This window comes from Eucyclogobius newberryi, unplaced genomic scaffold, assembly GCF_026437365.1.
Source record: "Eucyclogobius newberryi isolate DKJ021-1_F unplaced genomic scaffold, fEucNew1.0.hap1 SCAF_6, whole genome shotgun sequence".
NCBI classification, from domain to species: Eukaryota; Metazoa; Chordata; class Actinopteri; order Gobiiformes; family Gobiidae; genus Eucyclogobius; species Eucyclogobius newberryi.
The window spans coordinates 39,319,842-39,347,752 of NW_027316278.1; the positions used below are offsets into that span (position 1 = coordinate 39,319,842).

Below are 27,911 nucleotides of genomic sequence, written 5' to 3' on the forward strand. Positions count from 1 at the left end.
CTAGTCACGATAATTTGACGATTTCCCTCGTGCAAACCAAAGTATATTCGTTCCTTTGGCCTGTTATATAATAACAAATGTAATAGAATGATCTTCTATGATCATTTTACAACCCAGAACACTGAGGTATTTAAAGAGTCCCCACTCCTTACTTGAGCTGAAGGCTTTTATCAGTTGACCCAAATTGACATTTAGTCGACCTTTAGGTCTGCAAAATGTTTGATTCATTAATTTAAGGCTGTGACGATGAGTCGATGAATCGTGACAGGTTGAAATATTTGTTGTTGTATTTAGAGTGAATTCTCTGGACCAGACCCACGCTAACAAAAATACATTTTTATAGGAAAGACAGTGTCATTATTATAACAAAAAGTCGAAGATGGGAAATCTCAGATTTTCATGAATACATTTTATTGGTAAATATTAGCCACCAAGTCTTCAATCACCATATTCAAACCGTTAATTAATGTCCAATAGAAATCATTGTTTCACTCTTTAACTTAACTAATTATAGTTATGGCCAAAGTTTCAATTGCAGTTGCTTCGCAGGGTTGAACTAATTTATTGCTTTTACGGGCAGAAAGTTAGAAAATCCATCAACAAAACTGTCATTGGTCAAGGCAGATTAACCAACGTTCACATGAATTAGGCAAATGGAAAATTGAGGGTTATCCAGGCTGCAGAGGGTTCAGGCTGCAGAGGGTCCAGGACGGGCTTCAGAGGGTCCAGGGCGGGCTTCAGAGGGTCCAGGGCGGGCTGCAGAGGGTCCAGGGCGGGCTGCAGAGGGTCCAGGGCGGGCTGCAGAGGGTCCAGGGCGGGCTGCAGAGGGTCCAGGGCGGGCTGCAGAGGGTCCAGGGCGGGCTGCAGAGGGTCCAGGACGGGCTGCAGAGGGGACAGGCTGCAGAGGGGACAGGCTGCAGAGGGTCCAGGACGGGCTGCAGAAGGGACAGGCTGCAGAGGGTCCAGGACGGGCTGCAGAGGGTCCAGGCTGAAGAGGGTCCAGGGCGGGCTGCAGAGGGTCCAGGGCGGGCTGCAGAGGGTCCAGGGCGGGCTGCAGAGGGTCCAGGCTGAAGAGGGTCCAGGGCGGGCTGCAGAGGGTCCAGGACGGGCTGCAGAGGGGACAGGCTGCAGAGGGGACAGGCTGCAGAGGGTCCAGGACGGGCTGCAGAAGGGACAGGCTGCAGAGGGTCCAGGACGGGCTGCAGAGGGTCCAGGCTGAAGAGGGTCCAGGGCGGGCTGCAGAGGGTCCAGGGCGGGCTGCAGAGGGTCCAGGGCGGGCTGCAGAGGGTCCAGGCTGAAGAGGGTCCAGGGCGGGCTGCAGAGGGTCCAGGACGGGCTGCAGAGGGGACAGGCTGCAGAGGGGACAGGCTGCAGAGGGTCCAGGACGGGCTGCAGAAGGGACAGGCTGCAGAGGGGACAGGCTGCAGAGGGTCCAGGACGGGCTGCAGAAGGGACAGGCTGCAGAGGGTCCAGGACGGGCTGCAGAGGGTCCAGGACGGGCTGCAGAGGGTCCAGGACCGGCTGCAGAGGGTCCAGGGCGGGCTGCAGAGGGTCCAGGGCGGGCTGCAGAGGGTCCAGGGCGGGCTGCAGAGGGTCCAGGGCGGGCTGCAGAGGGTCCAGGGCGGGCTGCAGAGGGTCCAGGGCGGGCTGCAGAGGGTCCAGGGCGGGCTGCAGAGGGTCCAGGGCGGGCTGCAGAGGGTCCAGGGCGGGCTGCAGAGGGTCCAGGGCGGGCTGCAGAGGGTCCAGGACGGGCTGCAGAGGGTCCAGGGTAGAGCTGGGTTTCGATTCAAATTTTAAGAATCGATTCGATTCCGATTTTTACGTTTCAAAATCGATTTTTTTTCCCGATTTCTCAGATCCCATCCGATTCGATCCAATTTCGATCTGATTTCGATTCAATCCGGGGGTTAATGTTATTAAAAATGAAAAATGTATTTGAACCGTTTCCTTCACTTCATGACTGTGCAGAGAAGCAACATATTAAAACTAGTATTATATCAATATTAAACAGCAAATCTTACAAGTATTGTAGTTACTGATGGAAGACTGATGAAAAGGTTAAGGGTCAATCTACCTTCAAGAAAGATAATCCAGGAGTCCTGAATTATCTTTCTTGAAGGTAGATTGAAGTTCACTGAGGGAAATGTAGAAAATAATTTTAATTTAAAAAAAAAATCGATCTTTGGACGTACGAATCGATAATCGGTCATTAATATGCGAATCGATTAAAAATTGGAAAAATTTATTTCAACCCAGCTCTAGTCCAGGGCGGGCTGCAGAGGGTCCAGGGCGGGCTGCGGAGGGTCCAAGACGGGCTGCGGAGGGTCCAGGGCGGGCTGCGGAGGGTCCAGGGCGGGCTGCGGAGGGTCCAAGACGGGCTGCGGAGGGTCCAGGGCGGGCTGCGGAGGGTCCAGGGCGGGCTGCGGAGGGTCCAGGGCGGGCTGCGGAGGGTCCAGGGCGGGCTGCGGAGGGTCCAGGGCGGGCTGCGGAGGGTCCAGGGCGGGCTGCGGAGGGTCTAGGGCGGGCTGTGGAGCCAGAAGCGCTCTGGACAGTGTGAAACGGAGTGGCTCAGTTAAGCAGAACTAAGTAACTTTGGTGATAGTTGCAGCTTCCTTGTGATAATACATGGTCAGAAAATAGATGTAAAAATAAAGCACGTTCTTCATTATAAAAAGACAGTCAAGTCTCAAAAAACATTTCCATATTGTCAAATATAAAAAAAGAGCCCGGGTTATTGAGGACAGTTGTCTTCAGGTTGATGGACAGCAGGGGGCGACCACGGACACTTCAAACGCCCCTAAAAAACATATTTAACCATCACAAGGACTTACAACAATGTTCAGTAAGATGAAAATGCTACTTGGTTCTGCTTTAATATATGGAGAGGTCGGGCACGATGATATGGACAAAAATGTATAGCTTAATATAATTGCTCATATCTTAAATCATACTTTATCTAATCTTTTTTTAAAAAATTTTTGCTGGTTGCTGATTCGACTGATTAGAGGTTTGCTTTAGTGATGCCTAATCCTGGGTAAGATTATTTCCACACAGACGGTTCCCCTCATTTGTTTTAAGCTAAGGGGTAGAGCATAATCTTTTACATATGACGTAGAAAGTTTCAGTTGTAACATCTGGGCCCTTTTTAAAAACAAGATGTTTTGGATTTCATTCTGTAAGATCTTAATAAGCACTGCCATTTGGGTCCAACCATTGTGTACAGGGCCAAATAGGCGGATGTTAAGGAGTTAATCAGGAGATTTTGTTGACAATATTAACATGTGCAACCTTAAAACATATTTACACTCTGTAATCCCTCATTTGTCCAGGAGTCATCCATTGTAGAAAAAGATTCAGTTGTAGTCATCTGGTTACTGTTTTTGGAAAAACAAGAGACTCATTGTTTGGACTCTTATCCAAGAGTTATTCTCAATCTGCTGACCAGGGGCCTCATTTATAAAAGAGTGCGTCAAATTGTGCTTGAAAGAGTGCGTATTGGAAAGCAGAAATTTAACCACCGCAAAAAAAGTCGACTTATAAAAACAGCACGCCTGTTTGCACGTCTCTTTTCCAAATTGGCGCAGCAATTCCTCATGAGTTTCCGCCCCGTGCCCGCCCCGAGTCCGCCCTGATATACCATATATGGCAGATGGAGATCGGGAGGAAAAAATGGAAATTCTCTGAGGTGAAGACGCTAGTCGGCGAGTCTTTAAACAGAAACCTTTACAAGGCGCTGCTCTGCTGCTCATCTGAGGGCGTGGCAACGCAGACTGTAGCGGCGTATTAACAACAATACACAAAAAATGTGTACTCTGTCATAATATGATCCTGATTGTGCTGAATGTGATCAGACCCACACTGCCCTGCGTGATAATCCCCTGTGCGCAGTCATCCATCTAAGGCCTCAGTCATAATAATGTAACAGTGAGAGCGGGGGAGTGGCTCAGAGAAGGATCTGTGACACTGAGGGAGGGCATCTGAACAGAGGAGCAATGAAGGAAGACGTTCAAATACGTGACTGGTGTGTGTGCATGAAGCGAGTGTGTGATGGTAAACGTGAAGCCCCTATGACTGTGCGGACCCTCACAAAGATCGTAAAGCACATTTTACTGTTAGTTTGACTGAATTGACATTTTAGTTAATGGTCCATTTGAGGCGCTATTTCACCTCTGCCCACCTCTTTCAAAAACCTTTTTTTAATAGATCACATTCCTTGGGTGGAAAAATGCATATGCACATTTTGGGCTTCGCTTTGTGCATACCGGGCTTTATAAATGAGGCCCCTGGTCTGAGAACTCCTGATACTTATCTTACTTGAGTAAGCTCCTCCCACCGGGTGGAATCTTCTGATTTAGCCTGTTTTGTTTTTGTTTAGTTTACTCTTTGAGTTTCACCCTAACAGCCCTGTAATGGACAATAGAAATCCTATTGTTACCTGGCTGCAGCTCCCTCATCACTGGGCCCGGGCTGATGCCCCCCCCCCCCCCCCCCCCATAGCTTCAAAATGACTTCAGGAACATTGAACCTTAAACCTCCATTTCTTATTTAAAGGGGATTCTATTTTTGAACAAAATGGCTTCCTTAACTCTCCTTTCAACACAACCTTTCTCCTGCTTAGAATCTTCACCTCACTGTCTTCAAACAAGTGCTTTGTGGCTTTAAGATGAAGATGCACATCGCTCTGTGGTCCTTAACTCCAGTGTCTTTTTGTGCTGATAAAGGCTCTTGTGCAGTGGCTGTTTAGTCTCACTATGTAACTCTTTAGAACTGTCTCCTCTGCATTGGATTGAAAACACTGCTCGGTTGAACCAGTTTTTGTCTTGTAGTTTGTTTGTAAAACGTTGTTACTTGAGGCTTGTGTTTGTGTCTCTTGTGTTCTGGTTTGAGCGCTGTAATTCTGCAGATGATTCTTCCCTGACGTCCCCGTGTGTCCTTCACTTTAGCTCCAGCAGCTCTGTGTGACACAAGTGCCACAAGGTGCTCCGTGTGACACAGTTTCACACAGTTTTAACCTGTTACCACCCACCTGTCCGCCGGCGAACATTTTCTATATCTCAAATATTCTCTTACATCATCACTTTTATTTCCGTGGTCAATACCAGCAAGCCATACATCATTTTAAAGCTTATTTTCTCAACAAAACGAATATGTCATTGATTTACATTGAATAATATGCCCCTAGAAGCAATTGCCAATAGTTTGTGAGAAAGTCTCAACTTTTACAAACGCATGTCCTGTTTGCTGTTTATGACGGACGAAACGGCTTTAATTCTGTTCATCCTTGTACTCAGTCTGTCCGTAAGGAACCATTGAAAAACAATATCCACTTGTATTTTTCCTGAAGTTATCCGATTTCGAGATATTGTCAAGTAAACAAACTTTTCTTCGTTTCTCGCCGGACGAGAATGCGCTTGTCCGGCGCATTTCTCCGTCCATAACAAATGACCTGTTTGACTTATAAGATAGTGTTTGACATCGATATCTTCCTTAGACTGTTACCTACAGAATGAGACCATCCACGATTTTTTCTGTCACCGGGTTTGTTTGCTACAGCCTCCGGAGGAAAAAAATGCGCCGCTTGCGACGCACATGGATTAGTCTGTTTACATCTAAATAGCGCCGCGTGCGAATGGCGTAGCTGAGATTGATTGACATATTATTCTAGCCAATGAAAATAGCTTTAGAAAGAGAGGCGGGACAAAGAGCTTATTGACACAGAATCTTCTGTATTCTCGTGCGTAAGGCTCCGGGAAGGCTGTAAAGAGACAGATTTCTCGGCAGGATTTTGCGCATAATGTTTTCTGATTTTATTAGCCTTTTGGACGTGCATATTGTTAGATATATGTATTATTATACCAATACAAAAATAAAATAAAAATATTATAATTTTTTTTTTTAAACCTCTATATGAGAAATTCATGGGTAAACTCATATTTACACATTTTCACATATTTTTTTTTTAGCGGTTATAATTGCTATTAGTGGCCTACAAAACATCAAAATGTATGTTTTATGATCATAGAGGAGCTAAAATTGTAATAAAACAGTTTGGCACAGTTGGCACATATTTGGATCACTTGTTCCGAATATACCTTTTGATACAAAAAGGTCAACAGCACCAAAATGCCTGTTCCTAGAGATCTGAAACTTTACACAGTTGTTGTCAACAAGATAAACATCATGTACAGTGAACAGCATAAGCACACAACGAAGTATGTCATGCTCAGGGCCATTACAAATTAACAATATTCAGGCGAGACTAAAAAAGGATGTTTTGTTTATGTTTGGGCCTCTGTAGTGTAAGTTCTGAAGCCCTGACAGTGTTCATGTGCACATCTGCAGAAACTAGAAGGCCTAAGCTTTCTAATGATGCATCACACTTGCATGTGGAACATAAGATCCTCTTTTAATAAGCAATGCCATTTGGGTATGTCCAACCATTGTGCACAGGGCGAAAATAGGTGGATGGTAACAGGTTAATTAAATATGCAAATTAAATGAATAACTGTGGCTATAAAATAATCAAAGCTTTTTTTATAATCCAATTACTCGTTTCAGCCCTACAGATGAGTCGACCACTAAAATCATTGTTAATTGCAGACCTCGTTGAATAGTTTTATTTCTTGCTTGGACGTGTGGTATGAAATGACTGAGGGAACCGGGTCTGTACTGGTCCAGTGGGCGTGTGGTCCGGGTCTGTTCTGGTCCAGTGGGCTGGGCCCGGGTCTGTTCTGGTCCAGTGTGCGTGTGGTCCGGGTCTGTACTGGTCCAGTGGGCGTGTGGTCCGGGTCTGTACTGGTCCAGTGGGCTGGGCCCGGGTCTGTTCTGGTCCAGTGGGCGTGTGGTCCGGGTCTGTACTGGTCCAGTCGGCCTGTGGTCCGGGTCTGTTCTGGTCCAGTGGGCGTGTGGTCCGGGTCTGTTCTGGTCCAGTGGGTGTGTGGTCCGGGTCTGTTCTGGTCCAGTGGGCGTGTGGTCCAGGTCTGTACTGGTCCAGTGGGCGTGTGGTCCGGGTCTGTTCTGGTCCAGTGGGCGTGTGGTCCAGGTCTGTACTGGTCCAGTGGGCGTGTGGTCCGGCTCTGTACTGGTCCAGTGGGCGTGTGGTCCGGGTCTGTTCTGGTCCAGTGGGCGTGTGGTCCGGGTCTACTGGTCCAGTGGGCGTGTGGTCCGGGTCTGTACTGGTCCAGTGGGCTGGGCCCGGGTCTGTTCTGGTCCAGTGTGCGTGTGGTCCGGGTCTGTACTGGTCCAGTGGGCGTGTGGTCCGGGTCTGTACTGGTCCAGTGGGCTGGGCCCGGGTCTGTTCTGGTCCAGTGGGCGTGTGGTCCGGGTCTGTACTGGTCCAGTCGGCCTGTGGTCCGGGTCTGTTCTGGTCCAGTGGGCGTGTGGTCCGGGTCTGTTCTGGTCCAGTGGGCGTGTGGTCCGGGTCTGTTCTGGTCCAGTGGGTGTGTGGTCCGGGTCTGTTCTGGTCCAGTGGGTGTGTGGTCCGGGTCTGTTCTGGTCCAGTGGGCGTGTGGTCCGGGTCTGTACTGGTCCAGTGGGTGTGTGGTCCGGGTCTGTTCTGGTCCAGTGGGCGTGTGGTCCGGGTCTGTACTGGTCCAGTGGGCGTGTGGTCCGGCTCTGTACTGGTCCAGTGGGCGTGTGGTCCGGGTCTGTTCTGGTCCAGTGGGCGTGTGGTCCGGGTCTACTGGTCCAGTGGGCGTGTGGTCCGGGTCTGTACTGGTCCAGTGAGCGTGTGGTCCGGGTCTGTACTGGTCCAGTGGGCGTGTGGTCCGGGTCTGTACTGGTCCAGTGAGCGTGTGGTCCGGGTCTGTACTGGTCCAGTGGGCGTGTGGTCCGGGTCTGTACTGGTCCAGTGGGCGTGTGGTCCGGGTCTGTTCTGGTCCAGTGGGCGTGTGGTCCGGGTCTGTTCTGGTCCAGTGGGCGTGTGGTCCGGATCTGTACTGGTCCAGTGGGCGTGTGGTCCGGGTCTGTACTGGTCCAGTGGGCGTGTGGTCCGGGTCTGTACTGGTCCAGTGGGCGTGTGGTCCGGGTCTGTTCTGGTCCAGTGGGCGTGTGGTCCGGGTCTGTTCTGGTCCAGTGGGCGTGTGGTCCGGGTCTGTTCTGGTCCAGTGGGCTGGGCCCGGGTCTGTACTGGTCCAGTGGGCGTGTGGTCCGGGTCTGTACTGGTCCAGTGGGCGTGTGGTCCGGGTCTGTACTGGTCCAGTGGGCGTGTGGTCCGGGTCTGTTCTGGTCCAGTGGGCGTGTGGTCCGGGTCTGTTCTGGTCCAGTGGGCTGGGCCCGGGTCTGTTCTGGTCCAGTGGGCGTGTGGTCCGGCCTAACGTGTGCTCTCCTGTGTGTGTGCGCTGCAGACTCTGGTGTAAGCGGCCTCTCATCGTGCAGCAGAGTCAAACAGGATGAACCTTCAGCAGCCCTCGGCCCCCCTGCTCCCGCCGGTGCACCCCGACGTCCAAATGAAGCCCCTGCCCTTCTACGACGTGCTGGACGTCCTCATTAAACCCTCCAGCCTTGGTAAGACGCGCTACATTTCATTTCTTGCAGTTTACCATCACTTATAATTTAGTTTGTCTATTTTCTACGGTGTATTCTTTGGAAATGCTAAAAATATTGACAAAATAGATTTTTTTCACGTCAAGATTACTTAGGCTGAGCAAAATAATATGTCTGTTTGCCCTAACCCGACCGACCCGGTATGAAACTAGCCGACTGAAAAAAAAAATTATCAGCATTTTGTTGAAAGAACTTCAAAATCTTTTATTTTTCAATTTATTTCGCCGACTGGTCTTTCCTAAACCGTCGTGTCGAATATTTTTATCACACTGGTAAACCTATCTCTCATCCCAAAGAACTGATGACGCACTGCGCAACACATGTGCGTCATCATATTCAGTCCTCCACATGCTTCTGTAACGAAACAGAGTGCGCGTTAGTGTCAATAAATTGCTTTTTACAAGTTGGTTATCCTCTGTCGGCGCCACTGAAGTGTCCATAGTAAATGCCACGCTCTATCACGTTGTCTTACGCAATGCATTCTGGGTTTGAAACACGCCCAGCAGCGTCATCACAACAAACATGGCGGCGCCTGTGTCCCCTGCATTTTCCCCCCGCTCGCCTTCGCTACCAAAATAAAGGATAACGATGTACAAAAGGTTGATTTGAAATATCTTTAATTCGTGAGATTTAGTCTCTCGATCGTGTTGAAGCCTGACCCCTGGACTTTTGTTGAAGCCTGACCCCTGGACTGTTGAAACCTGACCCCTGGACTGTTGAAACCTGACCCCTGGACTGTTGAAGCCTGACCCCTGGACTGTTGAAGCCTGACCCCTGGACTGTTGAAGCCTGACCCCTGGACTGTTGAAGCCTGACCCCTGGACTTTTGTTGAAGCCTGACCCCTGGACTTTTGTTGAAGCCTGACCCCTGGACTGTTGAAGCCTGACCCCTGGACTGTTGAAGCCCGACCCCTGGACTTTTGTTGAAGCCTGACCCCTGGACTGTTGAAGCCTGACCCCTGGACTGTTGAAGCCTGACCCCTGGACTTTTGAAGCCTGACCCCTGGACTGTTGAAGCCTGACCCCTGGACTGTTGAAGCCTGACCCCTGGACTGTTGAAGCCTGACCCCTGGACTTTTGTTGAAGCCTGACCCCTGGACTTTTGTTGAAGCCTGACCCCTGGACTGTTGAAGCCTGACCCCTGGACTGTTGAAGCCCGACCCCTGGACTTTTGTTGAAGCCTGACCCCTGGACTGTTGAAGCCTGACCCCTGGACTGTTGAAGCCTGACCCCTGGACTTTTGAAGCCTGACCCCTGGACTGTTGAAGCCTGACCCCTGGACTGTTGAAGCCTGACCCCTGGACTGTTGAAGCCTGACCCCTGCACTCCGAGTCAAACGATGGCAAAATTTTTATCTTTTTTTTGCCTTCAAAATAATAGAAAATAAGAATTTGCCTTCCGTCCGACCCACTTGAAAAATGTTTGCTTGGGTTACAGCAAACGGACAATTTATTTGGGGCAGCCTTACCATTAAATATTTTTTGGACTTAAAGCCACTACACTTTTTGGTGGTTTATGGCGGTTGGTATCCAAGCGTTACATTACCGCCACCTACTGTAGTTGTACGTCTTAGACTTTATTCTTTAGGCTTTAAAGAATAAAGTATATTCTTTACAGAATAGACGGGGAGTCCCCTGCCTTACGACGTAATCCTTCTTCCAACTTTATTAGTTAACATGGGGCTGTCCACCCAGGGCTCTCCTACGTACTTATAGCATCCCCGCCATCCCTAACAAGATCAATCAAAAAGGCCCGCCATCCGATTTGTCCAGTTTTACGTTCAAAGTCTATGTGCACGCACGTCTTGGGCGTCCAGTGTTTTTGTGCCGTGTTTTGAGCATTTTTGCTGCGCGAATCCTGCGTTTTGAGCATCTGATGCGGCACGTCGGGGGCGTTCGAGCGCTGGACGCTTTTGACGCTTTGAAAAAATCCTCAAGACGCAGCTCTTGGAGCAAATAAGGATATTCACTTAATATGATATTAATATTAATTCAAATTTCTTGATGGTGGATAGGCTTATACACCATGTAATAGTGTGTTTAGACGTATACACCATGTAATAGTATGTTTAGACTTATACACCATGTAATAGTGTGTTTAGACTTATACACCGTGTAATAGTATGTTTGGACTTATACACCATGTAATAGTGTGTTTAGACTTATACACCATGTAATAGTGTGTTTAGACTTATACACCATGTAATAGTGTGTTTAGACTTATACACCATGTAATAGTATGTTTAGACTTATACACCATGTAATAGTATGTTTAGACTTATACACCATGTAATAGTGTGTTTAGACTTATACACCATGTAATAGTATGTTTAGACTTATACACCATGTAATAGTGTGTTTAGACTTATACACCATGTAATAGTGTGTTTAGACTTATACACCATGTAATAGTATGTTTGGACTTATACACCATGTAATAGTGTGTTTAGACTTATACACCATGTAATAGTGTGTTTAGACTTATACACCATGTAATAGTATGTTTAGGCTTATACACCATGTAATAGTGTGTTTGGACGTATACACCATGTAATAGTGTGTTTAGACTTATACACCATGTAATAGTGTGTTTAGACTTATACACCATGTAATAGTGTGTTTAGGCTTATACACCATGTAATAGTGTGTTTAGACTTATACACCATGTAATAGTGTGTTTAGACTTATACACCATGTAATAGTATGTTTGGACTTATACACCACGTAATAGTGTGTTTAGACTTATACACCATGTAATAGTGTGTTTAGACTTATACACCATGTAATAGTATGTTTAGGCTTATACACCATGTAATAGTGTGTTTAGACTTATACACCATGTAATAGTGTGTTTAGACTTATACACCATGTAATAGTATGTTTAGGCTTATACACCATGTAATAGTATGTTTAGACTTATACACCATGTAATAGTATGTTTGGACGTATACACCATGTAATAGTATGTTTGGACGTATACACCATGTAATAGTATGTTTGGACTTATACACCATGTAATAGTGTGTTTAGACTTATACACCATGTAATAGTGTGTTTAGGCTTATACACCATGTAATAGTGTGTTTAGGCTTATACACCATGTAATAGTGTGTTTAGGCTTATACACCATGTAATAGTGTGTTTAGACTTATACACCATGTAATAGTGTGTTTAGACTTATACACCATGTAATAGTGTGTTTAGACTTATACACCATGTAATAGTGTGTTTAGACTTATACACCATGTAATAGTGTGTTTAGACTTATACACCATGTAATAGTGTGTTTAGACTTACACCATGCAGGCTGAGAAATAGATTTTCAAAGTTAGTTGCCCCCAAGCAATTTCAGGGGCCCACAATCGCGCGCGGCATCGCAGCGTCATAACAACAAGATAAATGTGTTGTTTTAAACCTGGTTATTAGCATGTAAAACAATTTAAAGTACTTTTATCTGTTATTTGATATGAAGATAGGGATGCATACCTAAACCCACTTTCAGGTTCAAGTCCAAATTCGAATCCAGAGGTTTAGGTTCATGCAATGGCATGGTTTAGGTTTGGTTTCAGGTCCGGACTCATTGGGTCCGGACCTGAAACCAAACCTAAACCATGCCATATTTGCATAATGTTACAACAGCGTAACACAAGCTACTTGGCTAAATTAAGTTGAAGACACTTGAACAAGGACGACTATCAAACACAAGGCTTAACTGCAGATTGAAATAAACTCAACTTGTCTGATTTATTCACTGTTTTTAACAGAAGTTACAACTTAGAAATCACAAGCTACTAGCTAACAGCTAAACTATAGCTTAACAGCTAACACACATTCATGTGTTGCTTTTGAACAAGAGCATGTTGAGTATTGTTGACAGGGTCAGTCTGGGTCAAGGGTCAAAGCAGCTGTTTCATCTGATACAATGTTTTGCCTTTAGACACATTTCCTTTAATGTTCAGATCCATTGGCATCAAAAGTCAGGTCAAAACCTTCAAACAGACAAAACACCAGTGTAAATAATTAAGTCACAGTGTAAAATAAGAGTTACAAAAACTAGCATAAAAGTCAACTTGAATCACTATAAAGCATCAACTTGGCAGTATCAAAAGTAGAATATGAAAATATTTTACACAACAAATCAAAATAATACATCATATTAGCAGCATTAAACACCAGACCATATTTAACAACAGTAGAATACAAATACAAAATACTATTACAAAATATAAACTCCAATCAATGAATGCAGCAATTAAGCAATATTACTTTGACTTAGTATTTACTTAATGCCAAATACATCACACCACAACATAACACTTAAGTTATTTCATTCATATTTACACCCAGACCAAAGCACAACCCAGACAAGACCACGCTGACGCCGCCCCTTTAACCATCACAACATCGCATGCGGCGGCCACAGCTTAAAACAGTTCAGATAAAGCCAGCGATCTCACCGGCTTCACTTCAGTGAAAATCAACGATCGTGTTAGCCCAGCGGTTAGCGACACGTCTTTGAGTGCAGAGGTTCCTGAGATCGATACCCGACTTGAACTCTTAGACTTGCTTGTTTTTCGCTCGTCTCCTAATGACATAGTAAAAGAGGACTAGAGAGGAATGCTGCCAAAACCCCTGAACTAATTTGTTCAACAAAAATAAAAACCTGTTTAATACTGACAATTAAAATAATACTAAAGTATACAATTATTTAGATCTCTAGGTAGATCTTTAGGCTTTGTCGAATATAGACTTAGATTAAATGTGAAAAGTGAAACACAAATAAAAACAACAAATAATTTTCCCATTTATTTCAATAACAAATTAGTTCAGGGGTTTTGGCAGCATTCCTCTCTAGTCCTCTTTTACTATGTCGTTAGGAGACGAGGGAAAAAAATGCAAGATTAAGAGTTTATGTCGAGTATTGATGTCACGGACCTCCGCACTCAAAACCGTGTCACTAACCGCTGGGCCAACACACTCAGCGACCTGAGGCCCGTGCGCAGAAGTACTGTGCGGGCGCCTGCGCACACGCAGAGCGCGTCTGGCACAACACAAACACAAATGTCGATATGAACGTAAAAGAGCCGCGGGTTGGCCAGGCCTGTAATAGTGTTACATGGTGTTTAGGCTTATACACCATGTAATAGTATGTTTATGGTGCATGTACCTTTTGGAAATAATGAAGGTACATTAAACCATCCTTGGAGGAAAATGCGACCCTGTATGAGGCATATTTACCATTCCAGCACTGCAACCTCGATAGAAAATAAGTTCTACTCGGACTAAGAAGCCGTTTTGGGGCCATGACGAGCTGGGGAGGTGTGTCCTGGTCTTTGTGGGGATTGGAGCTTCCGGGGCCCTTCATTAGGAATGGACTTCCAACCACTTTTTGATCATTCACAAGATCCTTTCATCTGTATCCTGTTTTTTTGTTGTTCTTGTGTTTGTATATTGTGTCTTTAAACTCAGAGTTTAAAGACACGAATATTATTAATGACAAAATCATTATGATCAACCCATTGGCATTTGAAGTATTGGAACTGAAGGAAAAAAATGACTAGCTGGGCCTCAGAACCCCTGCCATGGACATGATAAATGGATACCATAGGAACAAACTCCTGACTGCGGGGGAAAATGCCTCGATTAGAATGGGACTTATTTGTTGTGCCGTAATTGTAGTTTTATTTAATTTAATGGATGTCATGCCGTGGTAAGAAGACTGTCGGTCAATGAAGCCACCTTTTTTTTTCAAAATGGATGTTAATTTTATCAGAGCAATGTTTGTCTTTTACTGTGGCATGAGTGAATCTGTCCAGGTAAAAGTCAATGTCTTCCAAATGTGTGTCGGCATAAGAAGGCGTGTCCCATCAAATGTGGCCCACAATCCTGTGACTGAGATCTGTGAATGAAACGCTGGAATTATTGCCTCAATTTTCTTTTAGACTTAACCTTGTGGATTTTGAAATGTTTAACTCTAAATGGACTTGATCACGCTCATACTTGCGCCTTTTAGGGTTTGAGCTGGAGTTATAAGAACTTCTCATTTGATTTATTTTCAAATCTGGTAAAAAACTTTTGGACCTTATTGTTCTCCAGCCCTTAAATCTTAAACCTTGAGCACGTTCGGGTGATGACGCCAGATCCTGAAACGTTTCCTGAGCAACATTTGCCTTGTGTATTTGGTGTGTGCAGGAGCGAGTACTGCTCAGAGGTTCCACCAGGAGAAGTACTTCATTTTCGCCCTGACGCCTCAGCAGGTCCGAGAGGTCTGCATATCCAGGTGCTCCACACACCCGCCTCCTTCACGTCCCGCCTGCTTCACGCTCCGCCTCCTTCACGTCCCGCCTGCTTCACGCCCCGCCTCCTTCACGTCCCGCCTGCTTCACGCTCCGCCTCCTTCACGTCCCGCCTCCTTCACGTCCCGCCTGCTTCACGCCCCGCCTCCTTCACGCCCCGCCTCCTTCACGTCCTGCCTCCTTCACGCCCCGCCTCCTTCACGCTCCGCCTCCTTCACGTCCCGCCTGCTTCACGCCCCGCCTCCTTCACGCCCCGCCTCCTTCACGCCCCGCCTCCTTCACGCCCCGCCTCCTTCACGCCCCGCCTCCTTCACGCCCCGCCTCCTTCACGCCCCGCCTCCTTCACGCCCCGCCTCCTTCACGTCCCGCCTCCTTCACGCCCCGCCTCCTTCACGTCCCGCCTCCTTCACGTCCCGCTTCCTTCACGTCCCGCCTCTTTCACGCCCCGCCTCCTTCACGCCCCGCCTCCTTCACGCCCCGCCTCCTTCACGTCCCGCCTCCTTCACGTCCCGCCTCCTTCACGCCCCCCCCTTCACGTCCCCCCTCCTTCACGCCCCGCCTCCTTCACGCCCCGCCTCCTTCACGCCCCGCCTCCTTCACGTCCCGCCTCCTTCACGTCCCGCCTCCTTCACGTCCCCCCCTTCACGTCCCCCCTCCTTCACGCCCCGCCTCCTTCACGTCCCGCCTCCTTCACGTCCCGCCTCCTTCACGTCCCGCCTCCTTCACGCCCCCCCTTCACGTCCCCCCTCCTTCACGTCCCGCCTCCTTCACGCCCCGCCTCCTTCACGTCCCGCCTCCTTCACGTCCCGCCTCCTTCACGCCCCCCCCTTCACGTCCCCCCTCCTTCACGTCCCGCCTCCTTCACGTCCCGCCTCCTTCACGCCCCCCCCTTCACGTCCCCCCTCCTTCACGTCCCCCCTCCTTCACGTCCCGCCTCCTTCACGCCCCGCCTCCTTCACGTCCCGCCTCCTTCACGTCCCGCCTCCTTCACGCCCCCCCCTTCACGTCCCCCCTCCTTCACGTCCCCCCTCCTTCACGTCCCGCCTCCTTCACGCCCCGCCTCCTTCACGCCCCGCCTCCTTCACGTCCCGCCTCCTTCACGTCCCGCCTCCTTCACGTCCCGCCTCCTTCACGCCCCCCCTTCACGTCCCCCCTCCTTCACGTCCCGCCTCCTTCACGCCCCGCCTCCTTCACGTCCCGCCTCCTTCACGTCCCGCCTCCTTCACGTCCCGCCTCCTTCACGCCCCCCCTTCACGTCCCCCCTCCTTCACGTCCCGCCTCCTTCACGTCCCCCCTCCTTCACGCCCCGCCTCCTTCACGCCCCGCCTCCTTCACGTCCCGCCTCCTTCACGTCCCGCCTCCTTCACGTCCCGCCTCCTTCACGCCCCCCCCTTCACGTCCCCCCTCCTTCACGTCCCGCCTCCTTCACGTCCCGCCTCCTTCACGCCCCGCCTCCTTCACGTCCCGCCTCCTTCACGTCCCGCCTCCTTCACGTCCCGCCTCCTTCACGCCCCCCCTTCACGTCCCCCCTCCTTCACGTCCCGCCTCCTTCACGTCCCCCCTCCTTCACGCCCCGCCTCCTTCACGCCCCGCCTCCTTCACGTCCCGCCTCCTTCACGTCCCGCCTCCTTCACGTCCCGCCTCCTTCACGCCCCGCCTCCTTCACGTCCCCCCTCCTTCACGTCCCGCCTCCTTCACGTCCCGCCTCCTTCACGTCCCGCCTCCTTCACGCCCCCCCCTTCACGTCCCCCCTCCTTCACGTCCCGCCTCCTTCACGTCCCGCCTCCTTCACGCCCCGCCTCCTTCACGTCCCGCCTCCTTCACGTCCCGCCTCCTTCACGTCCCGCCTCCTTCACGCCCCCCCTTCACGTCCCCCCTCCTTCACGTCCCGCCTCCTTCACGCCCCGCCTCCTTCACGTCCCGCCTCCTTCACGTCCCGCCTCCTTCACGTCCCGCCTCCTTCACGTCCCGCCTCCTTCACGCCCCGCCTCCTTCACGTCCCGCCTCCTTCACGTCCCGCCTCCTTCACGTCCCGCCTCCTTCACGTCCCCCCTCCTTCACGTTCCGCCTCCTTCACGTCCCGCCTCCTTCACGTCCATACAAGTCCTTTTTGTCTAATGTGGTTTTATTTACCCCTTTGTGTGTGTGGGACAGGGACTTTCTCCCGGGAGGCAGGAGGGACTACATGGTTCAGATCCAACTGAGGTGAGGCAGAGCAAACTCTTCCATGCATTTTGTATTCAGATCACAAGTGTCAAATATGAAAGGCTTGTATTCTATATAATGCTGATATAATGTCCTCTCCAGAGACCTAAATGTCTGGGGTGAACCCTGTTTACCCTGGAATTAGACCTCGAGCATGTTCCACAACAATCGTAAGGAAGGGAAGGCTTTTCACAAGTATCATTTCACTTGTGTAACTCTTTTAATTTGAAATATTTAAACGTGTGACATTCCCTGTAACACTACAGCACATTCATGGCAAATTTGCCAAGTTAAGAAAAATCATAAACTACATAATACATCTGTGGGTGCAGGATCTCTCCTTCACTGTGTTCTCCGTGGGGTTTCTACTTTTCCCCAAAAGGTTTTCCTTGCCAAGAAGAAGGGTTTAAAAGCTTAGGACAAGGGATGATGGGAGATTATTCATTTGCTAATTTCCTGTAACTGGTGTTGTGATTTTGGGCGTTTCAAAAATTTAACAGCGTCATTTAAACAAAGAAACATTCTAATCTTTATGCCAACACCTTTTAATAACTTCTTTCTATAACTATGTGTATTAGAATTTTGGAGGAAGAAAAATATGATTTGGAAAGCCGTAGTGTGCAATGACTTTTATGGATATTTCATCAATATTTGTGGATAACATTTGCATGCAAAAGTGTATAAATTCCTGTTTCAAATGCTGAACTAATTAAATAGTCTCACTTCACCGATCATTACACATCCTGTTATTAGAATACTGCCTGTGTTTCTAACTCACGTCTCATCAGTCTAAACGTGAACAGAGCCTGAGCTACAAACAAAGACTCGTCTCTAAAAGCTAGTTTTAAGTCACTTTTTGAAACTTGGCGCTGCTTTTTCTTCACGGCTCCTCTGATACTGTTGAGCACAACCTGCGACTACCCAAGATTGCCACACGGGTATATTCAGTGTGTTTGAGGCTGTGCTGTCCTCAGAGCACCTCTAAAACAAGCAGCTGTCCTCAGAGCACCTCTTAAACAAGCTGCTGTCCGCTCAGTGAGTGAGCAGAGCACGAATGGGCCTCTGAACACGGCCCCAGAATGAAAAGGAGAAGCAGAAGAAGAACCAAACCTGCCGCAGTACTGCTCAGCGGCCTGTAGTGGCCAATAAAAGACAGAAGTGAGGGAAAATGGGCTTATTAAAATGTTAAAAAAACATTTTAAATATAGTATGGTAGTTTCATATTTTATTGGTAAATCACTGCTGGCCTTGATTGCCCTGACCGCACGCCGCTGTTAGAAAGTACTTTAATGTGATAATGCCAAAGTGACACCAGTACATTTTGCCTGTGAAATCCTGATTTTAAATTGAATTGCCAAGTTTTAAAAATGAAGTAATAGTTTTGTGTACATGTTGTAGGTTCTGTTTGTCTGAGACCAGCTGCCCTCAAGAGGACAACTATCCCAACAGTTTGTGCATCAAAGTCAACGGGAAGCTCTTTCCTCTGCCAGTAAGTCACAGTCGTCACAAATTGCTATTAAAATGGTTATGGTTATGTGTCTCCACTCTCTTAAAAGGAGTAAAAAGTTTTTTTTTAGGTGAAAATAGCATTTCTGTATTTGAACCATAATTACTTTCCCAGTATAATTAATTATAATTAATGCTTCAAGGTCCTACCATTATTTGGTATCAAGATGAGTCTTGTATACATTCTAGTTGTTGAGAAAAATCTTAACAACTAAGATATGCAAATACAAAAGACTGCAAAAAGATTAAGAATAAAAAAATTCTAAAAAAAAAAGAGAAAAAGAAAGAAAATAATCAACTGGCGGCAGTTGCTTACGAAGTAAAGCTTTGCCTCTAAACCCAGAGCCAGGACCTGGACCTGGACCTGGACCAGGACCAGGACCAGGACCAGGACCAGGACCAGGAGAACGCCAGGAAAGGGACCGTTCCAAATGGTTTCAATTTCTACTTAGAAATCCTTGTTTGTATGTTATTGCTACAAATGAGTATTTCAAAAGCTCAGAAGACTTAGTTTACACTTCCAGAGGTCAAACGGTTCCTGTAGAACACTGCTGCAGGATTCTGACCCTCCCTCCTTAGATTCTATAGATGTAGGTCTGGAGACTGGCTAGGAGAACCCACTGCATATATCAGGGTTCTGACTCCAGAACCCTGATACATGCAGTGGGCCCCGCCCTCATCACCATGACGACACCACCCTTATGGGCTCATCTGGGACAGGGATGAGTCTGTCTCCAGGAGGAGGTGGACCGGCTGGTGTCCTGGTGCAGGGGATATGATATATATATGTATATATTATATGTTAAATAATGACAAAGATGAGTATTTTGAATGATTCCACTGACTCTCATGTCTCATTGGTTTGTGTGTTTGCACGCACAGGGCCATGCTCCTCCTCCCAAAAACGGCGTGGAGCAGAAAAGACCAGGTCGGCCCCTCAACATTACGTCCCTGGTGAGACTCTCCTCTGCTGTGCCCAATCAGATCTCTGTCACTTGGGCCCCAGAGATCGGAAAGGTCAGCCACTGTCCACTTCTGTCCACTTCTGTCCCCCACCTGCACAGCTCACACGAGGGATGGGAATTCAGAACAGCTTTTTACTCGAAAAATCCCCAAATTCACAATTATCCTCCGTTATTGATTCCTCTATTCTAATGCTCCTCAAACTTGTTCCTGTGTGCCTCCCTTAGGGGATAAAACATGTATCCATGCCCCCTCTTCCCCACGCACCCGCAATCTCCAGAAATGATATAGCAGGGTTCAGAATAAGCGGTATCGCATCGCAAAATGCGATGCAATTTCTCTCAAATGCGATGCGTTCGTCAGAAAAAAAATGTTTTTGTATCGCAGCTTTTGTGATACAAAAATGTGTGTTCCATTGTATAACCAAAGCGCCTAAAAGTACTGATCACTTGTCAATCGATCGCCAACAACGGCATGACACATGTGGACGCTGTGTGACATGACGAGTCCCGCTGCTGTCTCAGATCGAGTCTGAAAGTGGGAGGAGCCACAGTGTGGTAAAGTTAGTGTCATATTCACAGATTCAGACTTCTGAGGTCAATAGCTCCTAAACGCAAAAGTCTTTGCAGATCATTCACATGCCAAAATACTCATATTTACACTGCCAAGCGGGTCGCTCTGCTGCGGGTCGCTCTGCTGCGGGTCGCTCCGCTCTGCTGCGGGTCGCTTCGCTGCGGGTCGCTCCGCTGCGGGTCGCTCTGCTGCGGGTCGCTCCGCTCTGCTGCGGGTCGCTTCGCTGCGGGTCGCTCCGCTGCGGGTCGCTCCGCTGCGGCTGCGGGTCGCTCTGCTGCGGCTGCGGGTCGCTCCGCTCTGCTGCGGGTCGCTCTGCTGCGGGTCGCTCCGCTCTGCTGCGGGTCGCTCTGCTGCGGGTCGCTCCGCTGCGGCTGCGGGTCGCTCCGCTCTGCTGCGGGTCGCTTTGCTGCGGGTCGCTTTGCTGCGGGTCGCTCCGCTGCGGCTGCGGGTCGCTCTGCTGCGGCTCGCTCTGCTGCGGCTGCGGGTCGCTCTGCTGCGGGTCGCTCCGCTCTGCTGCGGGTCGCTCCGCTGCGGCTGCGGGTCGCTCCGCTGCGGCTGCGGGTCGCTCCGCTGCGGCTGCGGGTCGCTCTGCTGCGGGTCGCTCTGCTGCGGGTCGCTCCGCTCTGCTGCGGGTCGCTCCGCTCTGCTGCGGGTCGCTCCGCTGCGGCTGCGGGTCGCTCTGCTGCGGGTCGCTCCGCTGCGGGTCGCTCCGCTGCGGCTGCGGGTCGCTCTGCTGCGGGTCGCTCCGCTGCGGGTCGCTCCGCTGCGGCTGCGGGTCGCTCTGCTGCGGCTGCGGGTCGCTCCGCTCTGCTGCGGGTCGCTCTGCTGCGGGTCGCTCCGTTGCGGGTCGCTCCGCTGCGGGTCGCTCCGCTGCGGCTGCGGGTCGCTCTGCTGCGGCTCGCTCTGCTGCGGCTGCGGGTCGCTCTGCTGCGGGTCGCTCCGCTCTGCTGCGGGTCGCTCCGCTGCGGCTGCGGGTCGCTCCGCTGCGGCTGCGGGTCGCTCCGCTGCGGCTGCGGGTCGCTCCGCTGCGGCTGCGGGTCGCTCCGCTGCGGCTGCGGGTCGCTCTGCTGCGGGTCGCTCTGCTGCGGGTCGCTCCGCTCTGCTGCGGGTCGCTCCGCTGCGGCTGCGGGTCGCTCCGCTGCGGGTCGCTCCGCTGCGGCTGCGGGTCGCTCTGCTGCGGCTGCGGGTCGCTCCGCTCTGCTGCGGGTCGCTCTGCTGCGGGTCGCTCCGCTGCGGCTGCGGGTCGCTCCGCTCTGCTGCGGGTCGCTTCGCTGCGGGTCGCTCCGCTGCGGGTCGCTCCGCTGCGGGTCGCTCCGCTGCGGGTCGCTCCGCTGCGGGTCGCTCCGCTGCGGGTCGCTCCGCTGCGGCTGCGGGTCGCTCTGCTGCGGCTCGCTCTGCTGCGGCTGCGGGTCGCTCTGCTGCGGGTCGCTCCGCTGCGGCTGCGGGTCGCTCCGCTGCGGCTGCGGGTCGCTCCGCTGCGGGTCGCTCCGCTGCGGCTGCGGGTCGCTCCGCTGCGGCTGCGGGTCGCTCTGCTGCGGGTCGCTCCGCTGCGGCTGCGGGTCGCTCTGCTGCAGGTCGCTCTGCTGCAGGTCGCTCCGCTCTGCTGCGGGTCGCTCTGCTGCGGGTCGCTCCGCTCTGCTGCGGGTCGCTCCGCTCTGCTGCGGGTCGCTCCGCTCTGCTGCGGGTCGCTCCGCTGCGGCTGCGGGTCGCTCTGCTGCGGGTCGCTCTGCTGTGGGTCGCTCTGCTGCGGGTCGCTCCGCTCTGCTGCGGGTCGCTTCGCTGCGGGTCGCTCCGCTGCGGGTCGCTCCGCTGCGGCTGCGGGTCGCTCCGCTGCGGCTGCGGGTCGCTCCGCTCTGCTGCGGGTCGCTCTGCTGCGGGTCGCTCTGCTGCGGGTCGCTCCGCTGCGGCTGCGGGTCGCTCCGCTCTGCTGCGGGTCGCTTTGCTGCGGGTCGCTTTGCTGCGGGTCGCTTTGCTGCGGGTCGCTCCGCTGCGGGTCGCTCCGCTGCGGGTCGCTCCGCTGCGGCTGCGGGTCGCTCTGCTGCGGCTCGCTCTGCTGCGGCTGCGGGCCGCTCTGCTGCGGGTCGCTCCGCTGCGGCTGCGGGTCGCTCCGCTGCGGCTGCGGGTCGCTCCGCTGCGGCTGCGGGTCGCTCCGCTGCGGCTGCGGGTCGCTCTGCTGCGGGTCGCTCCGCTCTGCTGCGGGTCGCTCCGCTCTGCTGCGGGTCGCTCCGCTGCGGCTGCGGGTCGCTCTGCTGCGGGTCGCTCCGCTGCGGGTCGCTCCGCTGCGGCTGCGGGTCGCTCTGCTGCGGCTGCGGGTCGCTCCGCTCTGCTGCGGGTCGCTCTGCTGCGGGTCGCTCTGCTGCGGGTCGCTCCGCTGCGGCTGCGGGTCGCTCCGCTCTGCTGCGGGTCGCTTTGCTGCGGGTCGCTCCGCTGCGGGTCGCTCCGCTGCGGGTCGCTCCGCTGCGGCTGCGGGTCGCTCTGCTGCGGCTCGCTCTGCTGCGGCTGCGGGTCGCTCTGCTGCGGCTGCGGGTCGCTCTGCTGCGGGTCGCTCCGCTCTGCTGCGGGTCGCTCCGCTGCGGCTGCGGGTCGCTCCGCTGCGGCTGCGGGTCGCTCCGCTGCGGCTGCGGGTCGCTCCGCTGCGGCTGCGGGTCGCTCCGCTGCGGCTGCGGGTCGCTCCGCTGCGGCTGCGGGTCGCTCTGCTGCGGGTCGCTCCGCTGCGGCTGCGGGTCGCTCAGCTGCGGGTCGCTCCGCTCTGCTGCGGGTCGCTCCGCTCTGCTGCGGGTCGCTCCGCTCTGCTGCGGGTCGCTCCGCTCTGCTGCGGGTCGCTCCGCTGCGGCTGCGGGTCGCTCTGCTGCGGGTCGCTCTGCTGCGGGTCGCTCTGCTGCGGGTCGCTCTGCTGCGGCTGCGGGTCGCTCCGCTGTGGCTGCCGGTCGCTCTGCTGCGGGTCGCTCTGCTGCGGGTCGCTCTGCTGCGGGTCGCTCTGCTGCGGCTGCGGGTCGCTCCGCTGCGGCTGCGGGTTGCTCCGCTGCGGCTGCGGGTCGCTCCGCCGCGGGTCGCAGCGTCGCTCTGCTTGTGCACAGGAGCTCTCACCCGTGCCTTCTGATTGGGTAGACAGTAGCACACCAAGTTAGCGACACACGAGTCAGAAGACATGTGTCTTTCACGTTTGGAAGCCGCTCTGTTTCAGAGAGTGACAGGAGGCCCCGCTCACGTAACCTTGCGCACAACAAAATAGTGCCAACATATGCAGTGGTAAACAGGGCTCTAACACCATCAGACAGCCCCGACTTTGTCTCCCACGACCTGGACAATGACTTGGTGAATGGTCAGTCCTACTTCACTGGGAAAGCGATGAAAGCTTATAAAAGTTTAGATACAGTTATTTGGTGTCAGGACGGGTTAGTGGAGTCCACTGATCGTGTCCAAGGCCTGTTGCAGTTCAATACAATAGTTTGGGCTCAAAAAACTAAACGTTCGGGAAGTGTGATATACTGGAAATTCTGCCAGTGGCACTCGGTCGCCTCGGTTGTCTCTTCACCGCAGCCTCATCTTGCTTGCCTTTCTGGGGCTTTTGGTAAGCGATAAAATGAAACGCCTTCTTTCTTTCCTTGTCGATTGGTACATCCATATGCTAAGCATGAGATTATCATGTTTTCGTGGTTATGTTTGAGGTGAATAGAGATGATAAAGTGAAGTGTCTGCAGTGTTTTACTCGTGGATCTATTGGTTTCACTTCGCGTGGTGGTTTGGTTTGCCATCCAGCGACATGTGTCACGTGACCCGCTGACCTCAGCTGCACCAGGTCTGTACAAGAGAAAATCCTTGATCTGAGCCCTGTATAGTATGATCAAAAATTGATTGAATAGACTAGCGCAAAGGGACCCAAGACAGAGGTGCATACTGCGGGTTTAGAAGCCAAAGCCGTGACGCTCTAAATCCACAACAAATGTGTTTGAGGAGCTGACCAGCGATTAACCAGGTGTTTGTTAAAACCACTTGGAGGAGCTCCGCTCAAATCCATGCTTTATGACATTAGATGCATAAAAATACAAAATGTGTTATTAATTAGGAATCAATAAGAGAACGTTTAAAGGAACCAGATGGATGAGATAAATTGATTGTACCATTGATTTAGATTCCCATCCTTTGCAAACAACAAGCCTTCTCTTCCATCTAGTCCTATGTACCTTTAGTTCACTTCCTGTTCCTGTGTTTGGGTCTTGTTGTTTGTTGCAGACTTACTCCATATCGGTGTACCTGGTCAGGCAGCTTACCTCCCCCCTCCTGCTGCAGAGGCTCAGGATGAAGGGCATTAGGAACCCAGACCACTCCAGAGCACTCAGTAAGTCTTACATTGAAAATGTAAAGCATTTGCATCAAGCGTAACTGCTATTTTCTACTTGCATTGTATTCAAAATGTCAATACGGCAGTTGATGAGTTACATTTTGACAATACACACATTATCTATAGTTAATTCCAGATGATGTCGCTGACGGATGCCCTGGCACTTAAGTGCGCTTCTTTTTGTGTGTTTTTGTGCATACACTGTGTGGCATTATGCTCTTGCACCCATGAAGAGCTCAGAACATCAGAACAACTCCTACGGATCTACTTCCAGTACCTGGAATAAAGTGAGAGGAAAACAAGCGAGGGCTCTTAATGTCCACTCACTCGGGAATAAGATGGAGGAACTGGCGCTGCTGATGAGAAGAAACAGGCTTTTCTTTGTCAGAGATGTGGCTTAGCGAGTCGATCCCGGACTGCGCTGCATCTCCAGGGATTTCAGCCCATCGTGTTCCGATGTGACGTGAGCTCCAAACACTGCTCTGGAAGATCTCTTCATTAACTGCAAAACATTCTACTCTCCATGATGTCATCTTTATTCATTCTGCCCGTTGTTTACATTCCACCGAGCGCAAACCTCAGAATCAAAAAAGGTTATTGCCATTGTCATTGAACACAATGCGCACACATAGGAACTATAGAATCAAATGAGGTGTGCATAAATTAAGAATTTGCTTATGAAATAAGGTTATAATTTACAGATGGTCAAATAGTGCAGAAAGTGAACGACTGGGAAAATGACAGTTGTAGGTTTTATTGTCCTCGGTCTGAGCCTCTCGTGAGCTCGACGACTTCTTTACTTTCCACTTCAAGTCAAAGCAACTTACGTATCGTATCTTAAGCAACAAGCCTCAGAATGACCAATGTAGTGGTGTCTTTCCTCTGGACTTAAGTGACCACTGTCCTATTGGGTGTGTGCCGAATACAAAGTGTATTAAGTCCAAATCAAGTATAAATGTTTAAAGGTCCTAAGCCAGGGGTGTTGAACTCATTTTGGGCCGCGGGCCGAATTTTGACGCTCGGGCTGGGTCGCGGGCCGAACATAACATAAAACGTAAAACAATAAGAAATATAAGAAATAAATAGCTTTATATAGTCTACGCTGTTTTGAAGCAATTACTGGATCGATTAAAAGAAATGACAAAACGTTTGTTCTCATAAACTGAAATGTATTTAGAAAAACAAGTGTAATTTCACCAACACTGTGCTTCAGTTTATGAGCATCACAACTTCAGATCACAGTTGATCTACAGAGCAAAACATTTAGTCTGTTGTTGAATAGATTGTTAAATAGGTATTTGGAACTGAAAAATATTGTATTTGACTTAACAAAATAAACTTCTCGAGATCTAAAAAACCTTTTAAATGTACTAACATTTCCACGTCTGTGTAGTTCTCTGTAGTCCTCTGTAGTCCTCTGTAGTTCTCTGTAGTTCTCTGTAGTCCTCTGTAGTCCTCTGTAGTTCTCTGTAGTTCTCTGTAGTTCTCTGTAGTCCTCTGTAGTCCTCTGTAGTTCTCTGTAGTCCTCTGTAGTCCTCTGTAGTCCTCTGTAGTCCTCTGTAGTTCTCTGTAGTCCTCTGTAGTCCTCTGTAGTCCTCTGTAGTTCTCTGTAGTCCTCTGTAGTTCTCTGTAGTCCTCTGTAGTTCTCTGTAGTTCTCTGTAGTCCTCTGTAGTTCTCTGTAGTCCTCTGTAGTCCTCTGTAGTTCTCTGTAGTCCTCTGTAGTCCTCTGTAGTTCTCTGTAGTCCTCTGTAGTCCTCTGTAGTTCTCTGTAGTCCTCTGTAGTCCTCTGTAGTCCTCTGTAGTCCTCTGTAGTCCTCTGTAGTCCTCTGTAGTTCTCTGTAGTTCTCTGTAGTCCTCTGTAGTTCTCTGTAGTCCTCTGTAGTCCTCTGTAGTTCTCTGTAGTTCTCTGTAGTCCTCTGTAGTTCTCTGTAGTCCTCTGTAGTCCTCTGTAGTCCTCTGTAGTTCTCTGTAGTTCTCTGTAGTTCTCTGTAGTTCTCTGTAGTCCTCTGTAGTCCTCTGTAGTCCTCTGTAGTCCTCTGTAGTTCTCTGTAGTTCTCTGTAGTTCTCTGTACACCTGAACTGACACCACAAAATACAAACACACGTGGGACACAAGTTACCCCTCTTGCCTTAAAAATATAGAATAAGTGCATGAGCCACAGTGTCAAACCGTGGGCCAAATATTATGTACAAAATAAACAATAAAAAATATAAGAAATAAATAGCTTTCTTACAGTTTAATAATAGTTGTGAGAGTGTTGCACAAATGTGCAGCAGGTGAAAGACTGAGTCCATATTCAGCAGCAGCAGGAACAGGAACATGGACCTTTGATGTGATTTATGATGTGAAACGTTCATATCACAGACATGTTTCTGCTCAAACTCAATATGAGATATTTTTATAGTTTAAGTTGATCTTAGTGACAAATGATTCATGTAGTGACTCAAATGATGTCATTGTGTTTGTGTCACAGTCACATTAGTGTGGACACAGTCATGTTCAGACTTTATCACACTCTGATCTGTGTTTTTACCTGCGGCTTCTGATCTGTCCAGGTTTGTAGAGGATGTTTTCCTCACAGAGCATCATCACACAAGTTAGTTTTCTTGTTGTTAGCTCCACATTAGCTCCACTTTCAGCACAGCTCTAACATCCACAAAACCGTCTCCTTTCTTTCTTCCATGTGTTTCCCAAACCACATGTCTCTTTCCTCGCTCAGACCTCTGCTCTGAGGTGCGTAAGTGCTGTAAAGTGCGCATCTTACTTCCCTCAGCACTTCTCCCTGGGCAGCTCACACGGCAGTGAAGAGTTGCGCGGGGGAGGAGCGGCCACCAGCGGCATTGTGGGTCGTGTAGTTTTAGCAATAAAAACGGTTAGGGATGTAACTACGTTTTTTTTTTTTTTTTTAAATATGAATTTGAAATGTTCGGCAGGCCGGATTAAAATGTTTGGCGGGCCGGATGCTTGACACCCCTGTCCTAAGCATTTTAATGAACAAGCATTTGTGTCTGATCGTTTCTATAGTGACAGTTTTACCTCTAGTATTCCAGAACCCAACACGGCACTGGACTTTCATTCAAACATTTAATGATATAACTGATGACCCACGCCTCTCTTAAACGAGTCAGGGTCAAAAATAAGAATAATCCCTGGTTCTGTCCAGACATCGCTGCATTATCTCGAGAGTGTGATAAAGCCTGGGCAGAAACCACGGCAACCAAACCATCAGCAGTTAAGTCATAAGTGCAATAAATATGTCTCTTCTGTTCGTGAAGCTGAAACATCTGAACACGTCAGAACTTTCACTGAGTCACAGGCAATTCTGTCAAATTAAATCAGTTAAATCCTTGTCACAAAATTCTTCTCCCTCTTCACCTAATTAAATGATTAAAGATTCAATCTGCTTGACGACAAAAAAAAAATATTGTGATGCGTTTAATCAGCACTTTGTTCACGCTGGAAATATCTTTGATGCTGTTGA

The 27,911-nt window shown here is 50.0% G+C and overlaps 1 protein-coding gene across 1 annotated transcript in view; it reads left to right on the forward strand.

Annotated features, from left to right (window-relative positions):
* Positions 1–27,911, forward strand: part of pias2 (protein inhibitor of activated STAT, 2) — a 44,454-nt gene that overhangs the window by 1,791 nt on the left and 14,752 nt on the right. Inside the window, exons 2-7 of the mRNA XM_072433279.1 lie at positions 8,346–8,505; positions 14,736–14,823; positions 16,994–17,044; positions 18,443–18,533; positions 19,433–19,567; positions 24,320–24,425. Coding sequence (XP_072289380.1) covers positions 8,391–8,505; positions 14,736–14,823; positions 16,994–17,044; positions 18,443–18,533; positions 19,433–19,567; positions 24,320–24,425 — 586 coding nt within the window. The 5' untranslated portion in view covers positions 8,346–8,390. The remainder of the gene's footprint in view (positions 1–8,345; positions 8,506–14,735; positions 14,824–16,993; positions 17,045–18,442; positions 18,534–19,432; positions 19,568–24,319; positions 24,426–27,911) is intronic.